Consider the following 24,535-nt stretch of genomic DNA (forward strand, 5'->3'; position numbering starts at 1 on the left):
GCCCGGAGCGATGAGGAATCCTTGTCCCGGAGGCACCTGACCTCATCCTGCAGAGTCCGGAGCTTGTCCTCCGGCAGAAAAACCTTTGCTTGGGCAGAGTCCAGGACCATTCCCAGGTAAGGGAGATTAACAGAAGGGGACAAGGTCGACTTCTGAACGTTGATGGTCCACCCGAACTCCTGGAGCGTCTGAACGGTAGTTGACAGATCGCGCAATAGACTCGGGCTGGCACTCGATCCTAACAGGAGATCGTCCAGATATCCCAAGATCGCAATCCCCTGTGCCCGCAACAGGGCCAGAACAGGAGCCAGCACCTTGGTAAACACCCTTGGAGCCGAAACGAGACCGAAAGGTAACGCCACAAACTGATAATGATCCTCCGCGATTGCGAATCGGAGTAACCTCTGATGACCCTCGAATATGGGGATGTGTAAATACACATCCTTGAGGTCGATGGAAGCCAGGAAATCTCCTGGACTTAGGGAGACCACCATCGAACGGAGGGATTCCATGCAGAACTTTTGAACCCGCACTAAACAGTTCAGAGCTTTCAAGTCCAGAATCGGAGGTACCTTGCCCTCCTTCTTGGGCACAGTGAACAGATTCGAGTAAAACCCCCGAAACCTGTCCTGATGAGGCACCAGGACGACCACCCCTTGGGCGAGGAGATCCTGAACCGCCCAATGAAGATCGTGCAACCGATCTGGGGTCAAATGAAGATTTGAGGGAAAGAATCTGTCCGCTGGCCGAGAAAGGAATTCGATCTTGTATCTTGATCGAATGATTTCCTGAACCCACCTGTCCGGACCCGGAGCAGCCAAGGTTCTAAGAAACCGCGCAGACGACCCTCCACCCATGTAATGGGTGAGGGCGTCCCTTCAGGTGGAGGCAGAAGGACCCGCCGGGCCGGCGTGGGTGGATTTTTGCTTGCCCGCCCAGGGCATCCTCTGACCACCCTGGCCCTTAAAGGGTTTCCCCTTGTCCTGTGCCTTGAAGGCACGATTTGGTTTAAAGGAAGGGCCCCGCTTACCGCGGAAAAACTTACCCTTGGGGTTCTAGGGCAGCAGAGCTCTTGCCCCCAGTGACCCCTTTAACCAACTCGTCCAGGGAATCCCCAAAAAGACGATTCCCCGCATAAGGGATGTCAGACACTGTCTTTCTGGAAGTCTGGTCAGCCGACCAGCTCTTCAGCCACATTAAACGATGGAGCAGCACCGTGACACCAGACAGACGTGCTGCTAGAGGAGCCTCATCCAAGGCCGCGTCACACAGGTACAAAACCGCCAGATGCATCTGCTCCACCATCTCCACAGTAGTCGGAGGTGCGGAAGCCGCCTCCAGAGTGCGTTTGAGCACCTGGGCCCAATCAGCCACAGCCTGAGAGACCATAACAGAGGCGAAGATGGGCTTCAGTAAAGAACCCGCCACCATATACGCGTGGCGAGCAAGAGATTCCACCCGCCTATCCGTAGGGTCCCTGAACACCGGAGAATCCTCAGAGGGCATGAGAGTGGCCTTGTTTAACCTGGACACCGGGTGATCCACTTTAGGGGAAATGTCCATCGCGAATCCGTAGGAGACGCGAAAGGGTAACGAGATTGAAACCGTTTTGGTACCACAAAAGGGCGCTTTAAATTACGCCATTGTTCGTTCACCGTTTCCTGAAACTCAGCGGGACAAGGAAACACCTGTGCCGCTTTCTGGGTTCTGCGAGTCCCAAAGAAAGACTGCTTACCCAGTGGGTTGGGCTCATCCTCTAAATGTAGTGTCTCTTTAACAGAATGATGGCGGGGGAGCCGTCAGCCGAAATAGGATGTGTCGCACGGTCAAAACCGCATGCTGAGGCATCCCAGAGAGGTAGCCACCTTGCAGGCTTTTGCCTCTGAGGACAGGGGCAGGTCATTTGCTAGGCCAGGGCGCACGCATAGCCCGCTAAATGCTCGATGGCAGGCTGGGATTCCATAAGAGCCTCTGTCCTGGAGTACCAGGATGACCAGTCCGATTCCCAGCACCGCAAACGCTGTAGTCTTCCGAAGATCCGACTAAGCGCAGAACAAATAAAAAGCTAGTAGTGCAAAGAAAACACTTTTGCAGAAAATAAAAGTAATAAAACAGAAGAAAGGCTAAGACATGTAGCCCCAGCACAGGGATAGCCTATCTTACTCCTAACTAGGCAGAAGACAAACTGAGTTGGGAAGGCTGATAGCAGGGGGGTATTGGACCAAAGGGACAGCCCCCTACAGGTGTGTCTATGTAAATTGCTTTGTTTTTAACAAGTCTTTTGCCTAGCTTGCTCCTGTGGATAAGAGGTCAATACCCATTGGTGAAGACTGTATGAGTGGGCGGCGACTGTCAGAGGACGTAAGAGAAATGTTTTTCCCCCCAGAATTGTCTGTCTTTTTTGAGTGTAGCGCAAAAAAGAAAAATCACAGAGGTGATCAAATAACACCAAAAAATGCTCATTTGTAGGGAAAAAAAAGAACCTCAATTTTATTTGGGTACATCATTGTACGACCGCGCAATTGTCAGTTAAATGTGGTTAATTCCGCCATTACAGCCTTATGGGGCTGAACATATGCAGTGGCAATTTTAACTTGGCTAGCAAAGTTTGACAGGTGGCATCGCCTGTCAAATGTCCCCATTCAAGTAAATGGCAGCACTCCGCAACCATGAGCCAAATGCTTGCCTTACAGTTGTGGTGCAGTGTTTTAATACAAATCCCCCTTGATGTTCAGGATTATCACCACCTGGAAGGCGCTAAAAATGTTTCCCTAGGCTGGTAGGCAATGTCGCCCATGTGAAAGAGCTTTGAACGCTACTAAACACCCAAAAGCTTGGAACTCACATAGAAGGCCACATGGCTGGTGTCAAAGGTCGGGGATCCGTGTTCAAGCTGAGCCACTTGTTGGATCTGCCTAAAACCAATTACAGCTCAGGACAAACATGAGAAAAGGTCAGAATAACACTTAACGCTATGCTAAATCTTGAAGCGATAATGATGCTGTAATAGCAATAAATAGGCAAATACTGGTATTACCAAACTCTTTATTACTAAACTATCATTTTATATAGTCAAGTTAGTGCTTCTGGTAAGATCCTAGTAAGCAATTACTGGAGTTATGAAGCAATCCACAGAGTACTCATAAGTTTCTGCCAAGAGTCACCCTTTGGCAGTGCCCATGGGACCCCACCTTCACAGCTGTGCTCCTGTGCCAGCAGCTAAAACAAGCTTGAAGCTGTTGGATAAATATTTAAGTGCTTTCCATGTTATATGAGGGGTAGAAAAGGGAGGGGGGCTGTAAAACAGCTTAGATCAACTGAGTTTAAATCCACATTAATGTTCGATGCCCTGCTGAAGAGTTTGCTAGTGTTACAAAAAGCTAAAAAGGTTATATTAATTAGCTGCAGTATAAACAATCACACTGGGGAATTCATAGAGAAGTCTACACGACAAATCTAGGGAGCAGGTACTGTACGTGAATCTGTTGCATGGAGGGGGGTGGCACTAAGGCTAGATTGTCTATAAGGTAGGCACTCTGTCCAGGTTTCGTTTAGGACACGGTTGGCTCTGCAGCCGACGGCATCCTAGCAACCAATGACTCATCCTCATCCCCATCCAGCTGCAGTCCAGCAGATTCCCTGGCTGACAGCCAGAAAGTAAACAAAGGGTAGGGGATGCTGGCAGATGTCATTACCCAAAAATGGTCATTGCCAGATATGGACAATGAGGTCAGCCACCATCCTTGGCACTTTGTTGACTTCAGTTGACGGCCAGGAAATCGCTGAATGGGGCCAGCAATGCATCGCTGGATATGTCACCCAGGAACCCTTTGCGGGAAGCGATCACATTATTAAAAGCTTTCAAGCACATCTACCCAACTCTAAACACTGGCATGTCTGTATGCCAACTAAGACCTGATCTTAATTACCACCATTTTGCTTATTTGCAAACTGGCCGTAATTTGCTTTGAATCTGGCGCAGTTACGGATTCTAACAGGGGTGGTAGAAAAAACTACCTGAATCTGATACACGTTTCAGTACTGGTAGCCAAACTGGCTCAAGGGTTTCAACCCTACCCAGTGCAGTCACAAAGCAAAACGAGGTAAAATGCTTTGTTATCTTACCTATCAGGCCAAATCAGACCACTGGAGCTGCAGTGCAGCACACTGGTGTTCGCTGAAGAGAGTACTGCATGCAGTACTGTTTTTCAGCAAAGCATCGTGCAACACAATCCACTGCACTGCAATGTGCTATGGCCAATAGGGTTTAAAGTGAAAGCAAAGGCTAATTACAATTAACCTTCAAAAACGCTGCCTTCCTCCTACCTATGCTGCATAGCCTGTTTAAAAAACAAATGTGTAAATGCCTCTTTATTATCTGGTCAGGTCCAGTCACAAGACCCAGCAGTTGCAGCTCCCTTGTGTAAGGGAGCTCTCAAAAACAGAGTCGTAATATCAGTTCATCACCCCCCCCCCCCCCCACTCCCTCGGCTCCCATTGCTCCTCCATGGTCAGAGCTCCCTCCTCTCCTCTGTAGCAGCTGCTCTCTGACACAGGGCGGCCAGAACTGCTGATCATGTGATCAGACAGAATTAAAAGGGGTTTTTACGGGGGGCGTGGCCGACTGGGCATGTGAGTGGAAGCAGCTCACAGGGCTCCTCCAGTAACCCGCTAAATATACCCTTTTTCCCCGGCCGGGATACTTCCTACTGCACCCCAATCCTTCTCGGGGGGCCCCCTGAGTCTGGTGCTGCACGACTTGCCCCCGGATCGGTGCCTGGTGTGCGGCCGCTCTGGACCGTGGAGAGAGGGCCGCGCCGCCGGATCTGCATCCCGGGCCATCCTCCTTCATCCTTGCGGACCTGGGACCCGGACTGCCTCCCCTGGGACTGGGACACCTCCTGCAGTGCGGGCCTGCCACTAGTTTTGGCCGCGGAGTGTTTCCAGCTGAGCTCCGGGTTGCGGCCTAGTCGAGGGCCGAAGCCGCGGCCTTTCCTACGGCGGGCGCCCGCTCGTGGCGGCGTGGATCCGGTAAGCGGCGGCCTCCATCTGCTGACCCACTGACCACCAGGGACTACTTCACTGCTTGGGCTGCTACCTCCCTACACCCTCCATGTCCCGCGCGGGTGCTGCAATGACCCGGGGGAGTAAATTAAAGGATGGCACTGTCCCTGGCTCGGCCGGCCAGGATGGCGCTGGGGGGACGCCGCAGTCTGCATCAAAAGGCCCTGACAAACTAAGAGACACTGGCACTAAGCCCAAGGCAGGGCGCCCGGGGGGAAAGGACAGTGCTGGTGATATTCTTCTGTACGCAAAGAAGCTTTGCGACCTCCCGGGAACCAGCGCTGTGGAGGCTGCACCCCTGCCGGGTGCACAGGCTCTGGGGGACGCGCATCAGGAACCGGGGGCTCTGGACCCACCTGAGCAGCTTGACTTTGGGACTGAGCTAGAGGGAGATGTGCTGGAGGGGACTCAGCCCACCCTGGGTCAAATCTTGATGGCTGTACAGAAATGCACGGCGTCCGTGAATGTTGTCAAGGACAGGCTGGGGGGTCTCACGGAGGAGGTGGCCCTTCTGCGTCAAGATCTACAAAAAATGCGGGAACGCACCACTGCAGTTGAAAGTCGCGTCTGTGACCTAGAGGATCAGATGCCCACATTACTCTCGGACACCAGGGAGACGGCTAGGCTGGCTCAGGCTAATAGGAATAAGACGGACGATATTGAAAACCGCCTGCGCAGGAATAATGTCCGCATAGTGGGGCTCCCGGAGAAGGTGGAGGGACGGGACCCCACTGACTTTGTTGAGACCTGGCTGTGCGATACTTTTGACCGGGCTTCCTTCTCTCCCCTGTTCGCAGTGGAGAGGGCGCACCGGGTCCCCACTAGGGCCCTGCCTGGCAATGCCCCTAGGCCAATGCTTGCGAAAATACTTCATTACCGGGACAGAGAGAAGATCCTACGGCTGGCCAGGGAGAAAGCGGAAATACGCTTCAATGGGGTCAGAGTGTCATTCTATCCTGATTTTTCTGCCGAGGTGCAGAAACAGAGAGCAAAATTTATTGAAGTGAAGCAGCGACTTCGCCGCCTGGGCCTAGTGTATGCCATGCTGTACCCTGCTCGCCTCCGTGTCACGGCTGAGGGAAGGGCACACTTTTTTGATACGGCCGCGGACGCGGTGAATTGGCTGGACGTGCACGAGCCCGCTCTCCGCCGTCGACGCCCTGAAGATCCGGGAGAATGAGTTGAAGGGGTGGCGTGATGGGTTCCTGATGTGTTCTGGGGGTTGCTCCCCTCTACAAGTGACTACATGTTTGGATTACACATTGACCCGGCCGGGGACGTTTACGGTTACCTGTTTGGATGATGAAGCTCTACGCAAGGTATGAATATCTGGATTTTGTTGTATCTACCCACACTGCTGGTGTGGCATGTTGTGATTTTTTCGCACGGTTGTGCGTTTTTGGGCGGGTGGATTCCACTGGACTGTCCGTCCGCTGTCGGGTGCACTGCTTATGGGCTACCCGCCCGTTTTCAGTTTTATGACGAGGCACCATTGTGTCTTGCTGGACTGAGACTTTTCATTTTGCTTTCCATTTTTGTTTTTGAGAGAACTTCACCCATACCGGACTTTTTGGACTCTATGTTTCTGCACACCTTGCCTCTTTTACTTTTGTTCCTGGATGTCGCACCCTACTTTGTTGCACAACGGAGGTACAGGGGGGCAGAGGCCCCACCCCATCTTTCTCTTTTGCCATGGCTGGAGTACCTGTGATCTCATGGAATGTCCGTGGCCTTGGGTGCCCAGTAAAAAGGGCTAGGATTGCTACACAGTTGAAGAAACACCACCCTGCCATCATAGGCCTCAAAGAGACACATCTGCAGGGGGACACTGTGAACTGTTTGCGATATTCTTGGGTGGGGTGGGGGTATCACTCCACCCACTCCACATATTCCAGGGGAGTCAGTGTTCTGGTTCACAGGGCGCTGGCTTTCAGGGAACTGGGGGTGCAGGTGGACCCTGAGGGAAGGTTTGTTTTTTTGCATTGTGTGCTGTTTCAATTTACGTGTGTGTTGGCGGTGGTTTACATTCCGCCCCCGTTCTCATCTTTAGTTCTTAGGGAATTGCTTAACTTCACGCTAGACAAAGTGGGCACCCCGCTGATTGTTGTGGGGGATTTTAACGGTATCTTGGATCCCGTCCGGGATAGGCATCCGCCATCCCCCTCTCCGGTGGTTGACAGGGGCACTGCCCTTTCGCGCTTCCTGGAGGAGGTGGAATGGTCGGAGGCCTGGCGTTTGAAGCATCCTGGAGTAGTTCAATTTTCGTGTTTTTCTAAAACGCACTCCTCCCTGTCTAGGATTGATCTTTGCGTATGTAATAGGACCGCCCTCCCTGTTGTGGAGGAAGCGGAATATGCCCTTAGGGGTATCTCCGATCACTCTCCGCTGGTGGTTCGGCTGGCGGTGCGCCCCCGGGTGGCTTTAACTAGGGCCCCCTGGAGGTTCAACGCGTTTTGGCTGAAGCTGTTCCCACAGGATAACGGCATTGCTGCTGCCATCGGAGAGTTTTTTGAGATCCATGGTCCGCACGGGGATGTGCTGGCGAGATGGGATGCCTTTAAATGCTTCCTCCGAGGGGTGTTGATTACCCATATCCGGAAGGTTCAGACAGGGTCTAAGCTCTTTGAGGAACAGTTAGCTGGTACCACGCAGAGGTTGGAGGCCGATTATATTGTTGACCCTACTGAGGAGAAGAGAGCAGCCTGGCTCTCGGCTCAATCGGTATGGTTGGGGGAAGTCCGATCTAAGGTTGATAAGAAGCGTTTTTTCACCAAGACCACGTTTTACGAAGAGGGGGAGCGGACGGGTCGCTTGCTGTCTCGTTTGGTGGGAGCGAGCCCCTCGGTTCCCCCCATAGGAGCACTTAGGTTGCCAACAGGACGACTGGTGAATAGGCAGGGGGAAATTATGGCGGAACTTACTAGATTCTACACTGACATTTATTCTACAAGGGCAACGTACAGTTCGGAGGAGTTGCAGGAGTACTTAGGCACCACGCCACTTCCGAGACTCACTGCAGAACAACGGGAGGGGCTAGAGGCACCCATTACGGAGGAGGAGTTGGTGGAGGCATTGGCCCTCTTCCCGGGAGCCAAGGCGCCTGGGGATGATGGCCTCCAGGTGGAGGTCTATCAAGCCTTCTCGGGGCTGCTGATGCCGAAGTTGTTGGAGGTGTTCCAGACGGCTAGAGAGTCCATGTCTAGGGCGAGCATTGTGCTTCTGCTTAAGCCTGGGAAGTCACCCACGGACCCGGGATCATACAGACCCATTTCATTGCTCCAGGCAGACGTCAAATTGTTGGCCAAGGTTTTAGCAAGGCGGGTGAATTCAGTGATCACTCATATTATTCATGAGGATCAGGCGGGCTTCATGCCCAATAGGTCCACGGCCCTTAATCTTAGACGACTGTTCGTTGCGATCCAAACACCGGCGGATAATATGGGAGAAAGAGCGCTGTTGTCTTTGGACGCCAACAAGGCGTTTGACAGCGTGGAATGGGGATATCTGTGGGCGGTGATGGAGGCGTTTGGGTTTGGCCCGGTGTTTCTATCATGGGTGCGACTGCTATACCATCAACCTCGGGCATCGATACGAGAGGGAGGTAGGACATCTGAGGGCTTCAGCCTCGGTAGGGGAACGAGGCAGGGCTGCCCGCTTTCCCCTTTGTTATTTGCACTTGCAATTGAGCCCCTTGCGACGCGTATCAGACACAGGGACTCCATAGTGGGTTTCAAGTACGGTCCTCTCCAGGACAAAATACTTTTATATGCGGACGACATGCTACTGACTTTGGGGGACACGGGTGGATCCCTACGGGCGGTTATGTCTGAGATCACAGAGTTCGGGAGGTTTTCGGGTCTCACCATTAATTGGTCCAAATCAGCGTTGCTGCACCTGGATGCGGACGCTGCTCAGCCGGTGGGCTCTCACTGCCCGGTCCCGGTGGTTGATAAGTTTAAGTATCTGGGGGTGGTGGTGTCGGCGGACCCAAATCAATATAGTGTGCTCAACATTAGCCCTCTTCTTACGCGCTTCCGGGATAAAATTAGGATCTGGACTAAGCTCTGGCTCTCCCTGGCGGGACGAGTAAACCTTATCAAAATGATACTGATGCCTCAACTGCTATACTTCCTGCACAATTCCCCAATTGTTATTACCCTGAAAACTTTTCGTATTGTAAATACCCTCTTCCGCTCCTTGCTGTGGAAGGGAAAGGCGGCTAGAATCCGCTTGGAACAGCTGCAGAAGCCCAGGGATGGGGGGGGCCTTGCCCTGCCCAACCCCTGGCTGTACTATCTGGCGTCCCAGCTGCAGCACCTGGTGGGCGTGCTGTCGGGGGCTCCGGGTGGTGCAGCATTGGCAGTTATGCAGGCATTTACAGAGACATCTGGGGTACCGGAGGGACTGGAGGCACAGCTGTTTACCAAACCCAATCGGCGATACCCGACGTATCGCCTCTTACAGAAGGTATGGGATAAGACGAAACAAATGCAACAAGTGACGGGGTATACCAAATTTAGTCCGATCTGGGGTAACCGCGCGTACCCAGAGCTGTGCAAATTAGATCAGGCGGACAGATGGCGGGCTTTTGGGGTGACTCATTTGCGGCACATCCTCCGCGGAGGGGTCCTGCTACCATTTGCGCAATTGCAGGAGCGCTTTTCCTTATCCGACCACATGACATTCTACTATTTCCAGTTACAACATGCGCTGCGGGCTCAGGCTGCCACGGGACAGCTCCACCTGTCCCCTACTCCTATATTCTATCTTATGCAACAGTTTACTGACACCAAAGGGTTCATATCTAGCTGCTATTCCGCCCTGCTGAGCGCATACTTAGAAAAATACCCTAGCAAGGCCTGTGATCACTGGAGCACTGATGTGGGGGAGATCCCGGGAGAGCAGTGGGAGGAGGCCTTAGAATCAGTCCGCACGTGTTCTTTGAATGTTTCGCATCAGGTGTCTCAATTATACATATTACTTAGGGTCCACCACACTCCTCTGAAACTGTACTCTATGGGTGTCCGTGACAACGATATATGCGGCCGTTGCCAAAGGGAGGTGGGTGACTTAATTCACCTGTTGTGTCGTTGTCCAAAGCTGCACAGGTACTGGACTGAGGTGCGCTCTGCTATTAATAGTACCCTGGGGATAGATGTGCCTGGGGACCCTAAACACTGCATTCTGGGCATTCTGGACCAACAAGTGGAGGACAGACATCTGAGGGAGGCGGCCTCTCGTGCCCTGTTTCAGGCTCGCTTACTTATATTGCGACTATGGACTGCACCTGAGCCTCCGACCTTTCGGATGTGGCTAGAGCAAATTGGGAGCACCCTTAGAATGGAAAAGGTTATTTACCAACATAGGGGATCTTCACAAAAATTCTCTAAAATATGGGGTGCTTGGTTGAATTGTCCGGGAATGGCCCCTACGGACCTCATCCTGGACCGTTTACTGTCTTAAATGTGTAAATATGGGTTGGGGTTGCCGGTGGATGATTGCTAGTTACGTTGGGGGTGGATTGGAGGGTCGTGATGATGATACTGTTTCAGGCGCTGTTGTTGCGGGTTGTCTGCTTCAGGGGGGGTTGTGATGTACTTGTTATGCACACTATTCTTTCTGAGGTGATGGTGATTTCATGTTGCTATGCCTGTACAGTGTATTGCAGTTTTCATGTGGTGCTGTGATTTTCTCTCAATAAAGATGTTTTCTGATTTAAAAAAAAAAAAGGGGGGTTTTTACACTGATCTTTTATATACAGGCTATGCAGCATAGATAAAAGGAGGGCGAGTCTGCATAGGCAAGAGGAGGGGGGGGGGCGAGTCCGCATAGGCAAGAGGAGGGGGGGGGGAATCCGCATAGGCAAGAGGAGGAGGGGGTCCGCATGGGCAAGAGGAGGGGAGGAGCCCACATAGGCAAGAGGAGGGGGGGGGGGGAGTCCGCATAGGCAAGAGGAGGAGGGGGAGTCAGCACAGGCAAGAGGAGGGAGTCAGCATAGGCAAGAGGAGGGAGTCAGCATAGGCAAGAGGAGGGGGGAGTCAGCATAGGCAAGAGGAGGGGGGAGTCAGCATAGGCAAGAGGAGGGGGGAGTCAGCATAGGCAAGAGGAGGGGGGAGTCAGCATAGGCAAGAGGAGGGGGGAGTCAGCATAGGCAAGAGGAGGGGGGAGTCAGCATAGGCAAGAGGAGGGGGGAGTCAGCATAGGCAAGAGGAGGGGGGAGTCAGCATAGGCAAGAGGAGGGGGGGAGTCAGCATAGGCAAGAGGAGGGGGGGAGTCAGCATAGGCAAGAGGAGGGGAGTCAGCATTTTGAGGAATAATGGTAATTAACCTCGTCATCCACTTTAATAAAATGTCACTACTGACACTTCAAAAAAGTTTGTGTGATATATTGGAATTGACATTATCCTTTTTGCAGCGCACACCACAGGTCATGTTTGTGCAGGTGTGAATGAGCCTTAATACTAGGCACTTTCATTTCACTGGCTCACAGACCTTCAGTTATCTACATGCATACAATTGAAGGCAAGAGAAGTTTAAGTCGATTCTTTTCAAGGAAATAAAAAGATAAGCAATAAAGAAGTACTTTCACCCCTATTAAAGCTCAGATGGTCGAAGGGGTGGAAAATACGCTGTGATAGAAATTCTTGCGGGCTATAAAAGCCTTTTCTGACAGCCACCAGTAATTCTGCAGCTGGGAAAGAGTTAAACCTCCACCTCAGTCTGCCTTGAAGTGACGGTGCACAGATCCCCCCTCTTATCCAGACTGTATTTCCACATAGGAAACAGAAAGTTTGCCATAATCTTAGATGTTGCCCTTCATATGTGAGTGCAGTGCATTCCTCGCACTCTATGTCACTGACCTAGAATAAGTCACTGAGAGGGCCGAGCTCCAGAATCTGTTAATCATTTGGGCAATCAGTGAACACCAGCACTTAGAGAGCTGATATTTATTTCATTTGGAATGCTTCCATGTTAAATCAGATAGCTGAGTAACTAGCTCATAAAAGTTATTCAATACCAAAATAAGAAGTGTTATCTTCAGAAAGATGAGGGCAGTGATATGCTGTCAATTTCAGTGTCATGAAAGAAAAAAATTTCAGTTTGCATTAGAAATCGGGTCCCTTCAGTTACTGTTGAAATTTGGAGTTGCGTAGAAGTTAGCGGACTTCTCAACACCTATTACGAGTGGCTGATGGTTGTCAGCATCTTGTCAAAATATACGTAGTGTACGGTGGATGCTGTGGCAAGTGGCATTCGTGCACAGGGCCATCTTCCCAGAGCACAGACTTTGTTGGGTCATGCATCCCTGTTCACATGTGCCACTAGGAACAGCATACAGCGGCTGCATCTTGCAGCCTGTAACTGACTTTCACAAGCTCCTGGCAGCGGGCGGTACACTGCACCTTTGTATCCTGTGTGCCAAAATGTACAGTTTTTTTGCTGTTGGGGACAAACTACCCATGTGCATGCTGCCTAGAAGCACTCATCTCTGTATCTATTTGCACTGTAGGGAATTCATTTTCAAAGTCCAAACCACAGGCACAGAAAACTTTTTTTTTTTTTTTTTGAGACGAAATCCTGGCAGACTGCCAACCAAACCTTCTAAAGTAAACACACAGAAACAGAATGAAAAAGATTTCAGTTTTGGTTGTGCTCTTAGAATAAAAAACTTGACATTGAACTTTCATTAAAATTTAAATATATTTATTTTAATCCCACAAGGAAACCAAGTACTATAAACACTTGGTTCCATTTGGATCAGTAACTCTGTTGGGGATTAAAAACCCCTCTTTTCCTGGCTGTTACTACACCATATTTTATTTCCAAATTATAGGCATGCCTATGGGCGGAGTTACAGCCAGCACTGAGCCTCTACCCCACATGTGTCAAACACAAGGCCCGCGGGCCGAATCCAGCCTCCAGGTCATTTCCTGTGGCCCTCACACTCAGGAGAAGGGGTGGAAGTGAGATGTGGACAGCCTGTGAAACAGAGCTGAACCCTGCACACTGTGCACAACACACCCCTAAACCCTTCATGCTATACGTAGCGCACTCTTCAACACTGCACTTTGTACATAGCGCACCCCTGAATTCTGCACATAATAGACTCCTGGTATTTATTGCCCCTTTAGGATCCTCCTGCAGTTTGGCTCACCCACTGTTCAATGTTGTTCAGCGGGGGGGCATGGTTGAATTTCTGCACCTATTCTCTGGGAAAAAAGGTCCTGCATAAATTTATATAGTTTTACAGATACAACCAGCCCTCTGAGGACAACCATAATGCGGATACGGCCCGCAGTTAAATTGAGTTTGACACCCCTGCTCTACCCCCTCTCTTAGCTGACCATTATTTTATTATTAGCTCTGATCATCATTTATAATAGCAAAAGAACTTTCAACTCTGCAGTGATGTGTTTCTATGTGTGACTGCTTGTAAACATACACAGCGGCCGACGGATCACAGAGTGATCGTTCACTTCTATGAACTGTTAATCAGCACTGTTGGGAACAGTTCCAAGTGTGACACAAGCCCACATGTAAACATGCCTTGTGACCGCAATAGGCAGTGACTCTCTATGGAGAGATTTGGTATCAGACCACTGATCTCTCCTCCACTCTTAAAAGCATCTTATCTCACCAAGGTTTCTTCCAGTTTCCTACACCAGAGAGCTGATTGGGGACCTCCTGGTACTTGATCAGCAACCTGGTAAGCCAGAAAACCTCCCCTCCTGCTCCTCCCCCGCTGGTGCCCCTCTGGGTTTTACTGTCCCACCGATGACCCAGAATGAAGCCGGCAGTTTCCCGTCTTACCAAAAAACTGATGGAGGACTGCAAGGTCCCCTATCAACTCTATGGTATAGGAAACCGGAAGCAACTTTGGTGTGATCAGATGCTTGAAAGGGCAGATGAGACATCAGTGGTATAATACAGGGATCTCCAAACTACGCCCCCCAGCTGTTTCCGAACCACACGTCCCATGAGGCATTGTAAAACTCTGACATTCACAGACATGACTAGGCATGATGGGAATTGTATTTCCTGAACAACTTGAGGGCCATTGTTTTGAGACCCCTGGTCTAATAGATACCAATTCTCACCATAAAGAGTACCTGTTACTGCCTATTGCTGTCACAAGAGATGTTTACATCCATTAACATGCTTGTAGAAGCAATCCAGCGGATAATTACCCGCTAGGAGGGCTTTTAAATAAAAGGCGGCCACCAGCATCATCCCGGTTCACCACTTGAAACTGCCAATGTAAATGTACTTTAGGCAGTGCTCATGCATCACAGCAGACCGGGCTGGTGTGAATGGAGCCGTAAACCTCTTTTACCTCTTTTGCTTATCATATGCCTATAGTTTAATGGTAATAGTCTGGACACAGATGCAATTGAAATACCGGCAGACTCATTTAAGAGCTAATTGATAAATAAAAAGTGACAGGAACACAATAGGTAAAATGCACTTAGCTGCTTGCAGTATATTTTTTAATGCCATTCCTTCTCTGTGGTCTTTACCAAGGCACAAGAAATATATTGTTTAGTAAAACGGATGCCTCTTCTGTTTGGGGACAACAGATGTCCTATAGTTACCATCATTTCCCAGGTGAACTGAGCTCCATCTATATAAGTACTAAAGCACTGCTATAATTGGGTCAGCAAACTGCACAGCTACATATTCAGTAAATAGAAATTTCTATTCTCAGCAAGCCATAACCATATAGTAGATAGTAGTCATTTACCTTTATTACTCCATAAAACTTAGAAAAACACCATTAAAGTCCACACCGCTGTGAAATACACATTGAAAATTACATGTTAGCAACTAGTGTAGAGAACAGGCTGTTAACTATCAAAAACAGATTGCGAGCAATAGAGGATCTGTGCTAAGCAGTAGGAGCTGCAACACAACCATTCCAGATGTAACTGATGTCAGCTCTATCAGCACTGAAAAGGTGGAGGCCCTACCGTCTACACCACAAAGACTCCACTGACTTAAATGATAATGGAGCTCGCTGTGCAACCAAAAACCTTGATATATTTGTGCCAAGGTAGAGGCTACGAATTTATGTAGCTATTTAAAGTGGAGTTCCACCCCCCCTTCCCCCCTCCAAAAATTAAAAGTCAGCAGCTACACATACTGTGGCTGCTGACTTTTAATATTTGGACACTAACCTGTCCTGGAATCCAGCAATGTTGGCACCGCAGCCGATGTTTCCGTCGGCTGCTGCTGCCGCCATTGCCAGTAAGGGAACCCAGCAGTGAAGCCTTGCGGCTTCACAGCCGGGTCCCCCACTGCGCATGCGTGAAGTGCGCTGCGCTCAGTAATTGGCCTGAAAGCGGAGGAGGGAGCCAAACCTCTGACATACCTCGCCATGGGGAGGTCGGATGGAAGTGGGGACAGGGTACCTGTCAAAAACAGGGACCTGCTTCCCCCTCCCCCCTAAAAGGTGCAAAATGTAGCACCGGAGGGGGGAGGAGACAGATAAGCGGAAGTTCCACCTTTGAGTGGAACTCAGCTTTCAAGTGGACTTCAGTTTAAAGAGTGAAGATTGGCTATCTTATAGGGAACATATTGAATAATATATCTTTTTTCCTGACCTACTTCTGAAAAAAAGCAGTGCACTTGCCAAGGTGCCCCTATGCCCTGAGCTTTATAGCTCTGCATCTTTATGGGCCATACACACTATAAGATTTTCTGAAGACTTTTTCCTTTAGACTTACCAAAACCATATAATATGAGGTCAAATCTAAACACTTTCAATTTGTATGCAATCTGGCAGGCCCTTGCACTACATAGAGGGTAAATCTGAAGGAAATCTAACCACAAAAGTTGGATAGTGTGTATCCAGCTTTAGTGTGGGATATCTTAAAGGGGTTTTAAAGGTTCAGATTTTTTAAAATAAAAACAACACACATGGTATACTTACTTGCTCCGTGCAAGGGTTTTGCACAGAGCAGCCATGAACCTCCTCTTCTGGGGTTCCCCGCCAGTGCTCCTGGCTCCTCCCCTTCATCGGGTGCCCCCACAGACAGCCACTTTCCATGGGGGCACCTGTGTGAGCACGCTCCCGAGTCCCGCTGCTGCATCCATTGACACAGACAGTAGGACTTGACTCGCCGCCCCCCGCGTTACTGGATTTGATTGACAGCAGCGGGAGCGAATGGCTTCTGTTGCTATCAACCTAGCCAATGAGGACAGAGACAGCCGCTGGAGCTGCTGGGCTTGTGAACATTGCTGGGATGGATGGGCTCAGGTAAGAAAAAAAGGGGGGGGGGGCTCTGGAGGCAGCTGCAACAAACAAGGTTCTTCACCTCAATGCATAGAATTATTAAGGTGAAAAACCTTGAGACTTTACAATTTCTTTAAAGCACTGTGGCTGTAACTGCAAGATTTGGTGATGCCGTTATTGTGCTGCTCAATATTCTCCTCACCAGAGAGAAAGCTGTACATAAGGGCCTGCAGTGCAAAGATCCTCCTCTCTCTGTTTCATTAACCACTTGCAGACCCTGGCTTTTTCTGACATTTGTGGTTAACATGCACATAAACTTTAACCACTTAAGGATCAGAATGTTTTACCCCTAATGACCAGGCCATTTTTTGCAATTTGGCACTGCGTGATTTTAACTGGTAATTGCGCAGTCATACAATGCTGCACCCAAATGAAATGTATGCCTTTTTTTCCCCACAAAATGGAGCTTTCTTTTGGTGACATTTGATCACCTCTACGGTTTTTATTTTTTGCGAAATAAACTAAAAAAATACCAAAAATTGACAAAAAATTAAATTTTCTACTTTTTCTTATAACAAATATCCAATAAACTAATTTTTTGTCATAAAATTTAGGCCACAATGTATTTAGCTACAATGTCTTAGATGAAAAAAAAATCTCAATAAGTTAATATCTATTGGTTTGCGCAAACGTTATAGCGTCTACAAACTATGGGATATTTTCATTTTTACTACTAATGGCGGTGATCCACAACTTATAGCGGGACTAGGATATTGCGGCGTACATTCTGACACTAGCTGACGCTTTTTGGGAACCAGTGACACTAATACAGTGATCAGTGCTAAAAAAAAATATGCACTGTCTCTGTACTGACACTGGCTGGGAAGGGGTTAACATCGGGTAATCAAAGGGTTAACAGTGTGTGTGTGCACCTAGCCTGTGTTTTACTATACTGTGTGAGATGCTTTTACTAGGGGAAAAGATGAAATTTGTTCCCTACTTTACAGGGACACAAATTCCATTCTTCCCTCCTGTCAGAACGTTGATCTGCCTTGTTTACATAGGCAGATTGCCGGCCTGCCTCTCTGCCTAACAGTCAGCAGATGCACCCACCAATTGGCTTCCATTGCATGTAATCACAGCGGAAGGGAGCTCACGCATTACCATGGGTGAAATGACACCCCAAAATACATTCTTCTGCTTCTCCTGAGTAAGGAGAAACCACATGTGTGAGACTTTTTGGCAGTCTAGCCACGTACAGGACCCCAAAAAACAATTACCGCCTTTAGGCTTTCTAAGGGCGTAAATTGTTGATTTCACTCCTCACTCCCTATCACAGTTTCGGAGGCCATGAAATGCCAAGCCAGCACAAACCCAGTGAGGCTTCCCCCATCACTCTGATCTGTCATGCTCTGTTTGGCCATTTTGGCCAATAAATTTATAGGTACCTAGTGTGACTCACAGGTAAAAAAAGCACCTGATTGTCAAGGACTTTTTGAACTGCTACCAAAAAATGTAACAGCTAGTGCTAGCAGAGATCAGGCCTGACTCTGCTAACACTGCAGTTTAGTCTGCTGTGTATTGGATGTGACAGTAATCTGCGGATACTGCACTTCTTGGGGGCTGGGCGGAGGGGCTAAATGCAGGTGTCAGGGGTGATCTGGCTAACGCTGCGCTTTGGGAACACCATATTATACTATTGGGGACACTAGTATAGTTCGGATCAGATCAAAGATATTGATCCGTTAATACACTATACTAGTAATGGAGGTGTTAAGAGTGTGTGTGTGTGTGTCACTGGCAATCAAAGGGTTAAAATTTAGTATTGAATCTGTGGCTAACGTTAACTGACGTCACCTGTGACACTAATACAGTGATCAGAAAACAGATCTGTACACTTTAATAGTGACACTGTAACAGGGCAGTGAAGGGGTTACCTGGAGTTATCAGGGGGTTAAATCTTTATTAGGGGATATATGGCAGGGTACCCTAAACCTATCTGGGACAGACACTACCACTAACTACTGCTGACATTAACCACTTAAGCCCCGGAGGATTTGGCTGCTCAAAGACCAGGGCCTATTTTGCGATTCGGCACTGCGTGACTTTAACGGACAATTGCGCGGTTGTGCGAAGCTGTACCCAAACAAAATTGACATCCTTTTTTTCCCACTAACAGGGCTTTCTTTTGGTGGTATTTGATCACCTGTGCGATATTTCTTTTGTGCGCTATAAACAAAAAAAGAGCGTCAATTTTGAAAAAATAATATTTTTCAAATTTTTTTTATATGAAATTCCCTCAAGAAAAAAAAAAATTTAAAAATCAAAATGTTTTAACATTTTAGGCCAATTTGTTTTCTGCTACATATTTTTGGTAAAAAAAAAAAAAAAAAAAATCGCAATAAGCGTATTTTGATTGGTTTGCACAAAAGTTATTTGGTTTACTAACTAAGGGAAAGACTTAGGTCATTTTTATTGTTTTTTTTTTTAAAAAACTAGTAATGGCGGCGATCTGCGATTTTTTTTGCGGGACTGCAACATTGCGGCGGACAGATCAGACCCAGTGACTGACATTTTTGACACTTTTGGGGGTACCAGTGACATTACTATAGTAATCAGTGCTATAAATAAGCACTGTTCTGTAAAAATGACACTGGCAGGGAAGGGGTTAACTTTATTGGTGAACAAGGGATTACGTGTGTCCCTAGGGGCGTGCTTCTAACTGTCAAGGGGCATGACTTTTGATGTAACCACAGAGACATACGATCCTACATAGTATGATCTCTGCAGTTTCACCAGGGAGAATGACAGGCGGCTTTGTTTACATCAGCCGCCTGCCTTTCTCCCTCTCCAGCGGGAGATCGTGAGTGACCGGCGGACATCGGAGCCGCTGGTCACTTGCGCGGGGATCCCAGTGAACAAGCAAGAGCGCGCCTCCGTCGGCGCCCGCTTGCTCCCTATTGGCTCGCAGGCGAGTGACGTACCGGTACGTCACTTTGCCCAGGGGGGGCTGACTGCCACAGTATATGTACTTGCGGCAGTCGGCAAGTGGTTAACTGGCATTACCAGTGACACTAAAACAGTGACCAGTAAATTATCTGTATACTGTATATAGTAACATTTTGACAGGGAGTGAAAGGGTTAACTGGGGGATGATCAGGGGGTGACAAATGTGCCTATGTGTACTAGTGTCAGTGGAGTGCTTGTGTACTCACTGTCTGATGCTTTCTCCTCTCACGCTGGAACCGAAAAGGGCTCCAGGAGAAGAGATTGTATCATTTCCTGTGCCTGTGTTTACATTACACAGGCACAGGATGCTCTGCAATTGGTCAGAACTGATCACCAGGTCCAGGCCATAAATCATTATCCTGGACCTGATGATTGAACATTTCTGAACCGAATCAGATCATCGCAACCGGCGTACAGGTACACTGGTTCGCGCAGCCAAGCCACCTTGCCGCAGTAAAACTTAAGTCTATAGGGCTCAGTATTGAGTTTGCCCACCCTTTGCAACTATAACAGTTTCAACTCTTCTGGGAAGGCTGTCCATGGGAATGTTTAACCATTCTTCCAGAAGCACATTTGTGAGGTCAGACACTGATGATGGAAAGAAGGCCTGGCTCGCAGTCTCCGCTCTAATTCATCCCAAAGGTGTTCTGTCAGGTTAAGGTGCAGGCCATTGCTCTGTGCACTGGTCCAAATCATTTGGTGGAGGGGAGATTATGGTGTGGGGTCGTTTTTCAAGGGTTGGGCTTGGCCCCTTAGTTCCAGTGAAGGGAACTCTTCAGGCGTCAGCATACCAAGACATTTTAGACAATTACATACTCCCAACTTTGTGGGAACAGTTTGGGGGATGGCCCTTCTTTTTCCAACATGACTGCGCACCAGTGCACAAAGCAAGGTCCATAAAGACATGGATGCATGAGTTTGGGGTGGAGGAACTCTAGTGGCCTGCACAGAGTCTTGAGCTCAACCCGACAGAACACCTTTGGGATAAATTAGAGCAGAGACTGGAGTCCAGCCAGGCCTTCTCGTCAAACATCAGTGCCTGACAAATAGTGATATATTTCAAGGATTTCTTTCTTTTAATTTTAAGGATTATGACTTACGGCTAGTGAAAACCCAAAATTCAGTATCTCAGAAAATTATAATATTACATAAGACCGATAAAAAAAAAAAAAAAGAAAAAAAAAAGATTTTAATAGAGAAATGTTGGCTTACTGAAAAGTATGTCCATGCGCAGTATAGTATGCACTCAAAACTCAATGGCTGGATTTCTTTTGCATGAATTACTGCATCAATGCGGCTTGGCATTAAGGCAATCAGCCTGTGGCACTGCTGAGGTGTTATGGAAGCTCAGGTTGCTTTGATATCGGCCTTTAGCTCATCTGCATTGTTGGGTCTGGTGTCCCATCTTCCTCCTAACAATACCCCCAGATTTTCTATGGGGTTTAGGTCAGGCAAGTTTGCTGGCCAATGAAGCACAGGGATACCATGATCATTAAGCCAGGTATTGGTACTTTTGGCAGTGTGGGCAGGTGGCAAGTCCTGCTGGAAAAAGAAAGGGAAGCACAAATTGCTCAAGAATTTCCTGCTATAGGGCTGCATTTTGGACAGCACTCTGTGAGGGTCAATGACCATCTTCTGGACAACTGTCAAGTCAGCAGTCTTCCCCATGATTGTGTGACCTACTGAACCAGACTGAGATACCATTTAACGGCTCAGGAAACCTTTAGAGGTATTTTAAGTTAATTAGCCGATTAGTGTGTGACACCATGGAGTTTATTTACTAAAGCTAGAGAGAGGGCAAAATTAGTCCCAATTCTGCAGAGAAACCAATCAGCTTCTAACCTCAGCTTGTTTAATTAAGCTTTAGCGATAAAACCTGAAAGCCGATTGGTTTCCATGCAGAATTGTGACAATTTTTTCCCTCTATAGCTTTAGTAAATAAACCCCCATGAGTCTTCAATATTGAACTGTTTCACAATCTTCTAGTTTTCTGAAATACTGAATTTTGGGTTTTCAATAGCTGTAAGACATAATAATCAAAATAAAAGAAAAAATGCTTGAAATATATCACTGTGTGTAATGAATCTATATAATATAGGAGTTTCACTTTTTGAATTGAATTACTGAAACAAATTAACATTGATGATATTCTAATGTTTTGAGAAGCAACTGTATAGTAACTTTAGCTTAGACCAAACAAGCATTTGTGAATCATTTTTGAAGAATACAGAAAGTGATTTTCGAACTTGATGGAAGAGCGCCGATGTTGCTTAACCAAAGTTCTATAGATGGATGGATTTCATTGCTTTGATTCCTATATACTCCTGATGCCAAACTTGTGGCCCTTTGGTACTTGTTGTGTGGCCCTCTAGGCCCATTTAGCAGTGTCAACGTTGTTTTGTAAAGCAGCTTTTTAGTGACTGCGATCTTTAGCCGTCTGTGACCACATCCTGCATCATGTCCACAGCCCACGGCCTCTGACCATCTCTTGTAATATGTCAACCTGGGCTGCAGTTGAGGCCTCCTACTAAGTTAAATTGCATTAAAAGCTTGCTGCATGAAATGTTCTCGACTTTGATGCCTGTGTATATCTATTCTACACCCTTGAGGTGAGACATCACAAATGAGGTGTTGTTTTTACAGTTCGGATAAGACAAAACAACTGATCATGAAACAGGGCATGTGACACCATCAGGGCATTGCATATTTCAGAAACGTGGCCAAACTTAATTCCTACCTGCAGGAGCTGTGTGGCCGTTGCTCTTTGTTCCGGGTTCTTCACCAGACATTTCTTTACAAAATCTGTAAATTCATCTGACCACAGCTCAGGTTTCCTAAAAGTAGGTGGGGGATTTGTGGGAATCATAAATATTGCCTGTAAAGAAACAAAAATACATTAACATTTGAAAAACTTAAAACCAGAGTATTTAAACATTGGTTTTCAGAGACTGGTTAATTCAATACTGGTTATTTGGTTGCAATATTTGATTTAAAGATAAACTAAAAAAACACAGATAAAAACACATAAGAAAACTGTTTTACTTGTCAAATTTTTTTTTATTTTTGCTCATCCCACCCTAAGCCCCCATTCACACCGAATTGGACTTTAAAATCCTGCGACTTCACTTGAAATCGCACATTTCAAATCCGCATGTCAGTGGGACTTCATGCACAAATGTTTATGCAAGTTGCACCTGAAATCGCCAAAAATAGTGCAGGAACTTCTATTTCAAATTGGTGTGGCACAGCAAAGTTAGCGTCGCATCAATTTTAACAGTTCCATTGTCGACAATAGGGTATGACTTGTCATGCGATTTGACATGTTGCACTGGTGTGTGTGGGGGCTAAGAATTACACAGCTCTGCCAAACAGCACAGCCAGGTAAATAACACGAAATACAGTTAAATAATACAAGAGAGTTTCCTCTTCTCCACCCCCAGCATTCTGACTAATCAGTGTAAGAACAGCAGCAGACTGATGAGGTGATCTCCTTACTAACTCTGCTCTCTCCTATCAGCTCCCTGTAAACACAGTCCTATGGAGAATACCAGATTAGTTACCAGTCCTGCCCCTCCTTCTCCCAGTTTCAGAGCTGCTCTATAAAGGATTACAAGATGTAGATATCGAGTCAGATACGGGTACTTGCACTAGATGCAGTTAAAAACAAACTATTTAATGAACACACAGCTGCATTTTTTTTGGATCGCTACAGGTTGGGTTTTATAGCAAAACAAAGTAAAAACAAAAGACCCTAATTTATTTAAAAATTATATGTTTTAAAATTATTTTAAAAAGATCAAGTGATTATGAAGAATCCACTGGAAGCAAAATACATCCCGTGGCTTGCAGAATATGAATTGGATAGAAGATGGAATTATGGTGGAACCATCTAAACAATTCTGAAAGATGTAACATGCCAGCATTCACAAATAAATGTAACATCAGCTCAGTTTTGGCTGTAAATACGAGACCTTAGGCAGGCCATACGCGATGCGAATTGCGAACGATCCGTTGATCGATAAACAAAAGCGGCACTCACGTACAGCATGCAAGTGTACCATCAATGAGATTTGAAAATTGTACTTCCAAATACTATGTTTAAGTGATGCAATGTTGTTTTGACCTTTTAACCACACCTCTGTGATACCAACTGTATTCACAATACTTGATGAATCTTATGTAGTACATGATTTAAGAAAGGTCCATTCAACATTCAGACACATTTGTGTGTATTACACTTTACCTGCAGACATGTCTGCACCTCCCGTATGAAGCAGACTTGCTGTACCCTTTTTTCCTGCAGTGAATGAGGTGTAAAACATTGCAGTAGGTTATTGGCTTCTTTCTATTGCCACTGCGTTTTATCAAGTCCAAAGTCAGAGCAGTCCTCTAGCAGGAAATTCTAGAGCACTCCATGCTTCCCTCTGCTGACCAGCCTTATAGAGTTGCTGATTTCATTTTCCAGCAGGACTTGGCACCGCCCACACTGCCAAATAGTACCAATACCTGGTTTAAGCATCATGGTATCACTGTGCTTGATTGGCCAGCAAACCCCTCTGGCCTAAACCCCATAGAGAATCTGGGGGGTATTGCCAAGAGGAATATGAGAGACACCAGACCCAACAATGCAGATGAGCTAAAAGCCACTATCAAAGACACCTGGGCTTCCATAACACCTCAGCATTGCCACAGGCTGATTGCCACCATTCCACGCTGCATTGATGCACTAATATATACAAAAGGAGCCCCGGCCAAGTATTGAGAGCATACTATACTGTACATGGACATACTTTTCAGTAAGCCAACATTTCTCTATTAAAACTCCTTTTTTTATTGGTCTTATGTAATATTCTAAATTTCTGAGATACTGAATATTGGGTTTTCACTAAGGGAGGGGCAAGGAGAGCCAACATTTCTGTATTAAAAGCCAATTTCTTTTTTTTTTATTGGTCTCATGTAAAACTCAAATTTTCAGAGATAATCAATTTTGGATTTTTACTAGCCGTAGGCCATAATCATCAAAATTAAAAGAAAGAAATGCTTGAAATATATCACTCTGCGGGTAACGCATTTATATAAAATATATGAGTTTCACTTTTTAAATTAAATTACTGAAATAAATTACCTTTTTCATGATATTCTAATTTTATGAGATGCACCTGTATATATAAAAAATATATAAAAATAAATGTTGTGAAGGTCTAGCAATTCTTACAAGAACGGTGGCTT

The 24,535-nt window shown here is 47.1% G+C and overlaps 1 protein-coding gene across 1 annotated transcript in view; it reads right to left on the reverse strand.

Moving 5' to 3' along the window:
- The window catches only part of STK3 (serine/threonine kinase 3), a 450,433-nt gene that overhangs the window by 222,952 nt on the left and 202,946 nt on the right, over window positions 1-24,535 (reverse strand). Inside the window, exon 7 of the mRNA XM_082257854.1 lies at window positions 22,044-22,181. Coding sequence (XP_082113980.1) covers window positions 22,044-22,181 — 138 coding nt within the window. The remainder of the gene's footprint in view (window positions 1-22,043; window positions 22,182-24,535) is intronic.

This window comes from Pelophylax lessonae (assembly GCF_965119305.1).
Source record: "Pelophylax lessonae genome assembly, chromosome: 5".
NCBI lineage: Eukaryota > Metazoa > Chordata > Amphibia > Anura > Ranidae > Pelophylax > Pelophylax lessonae.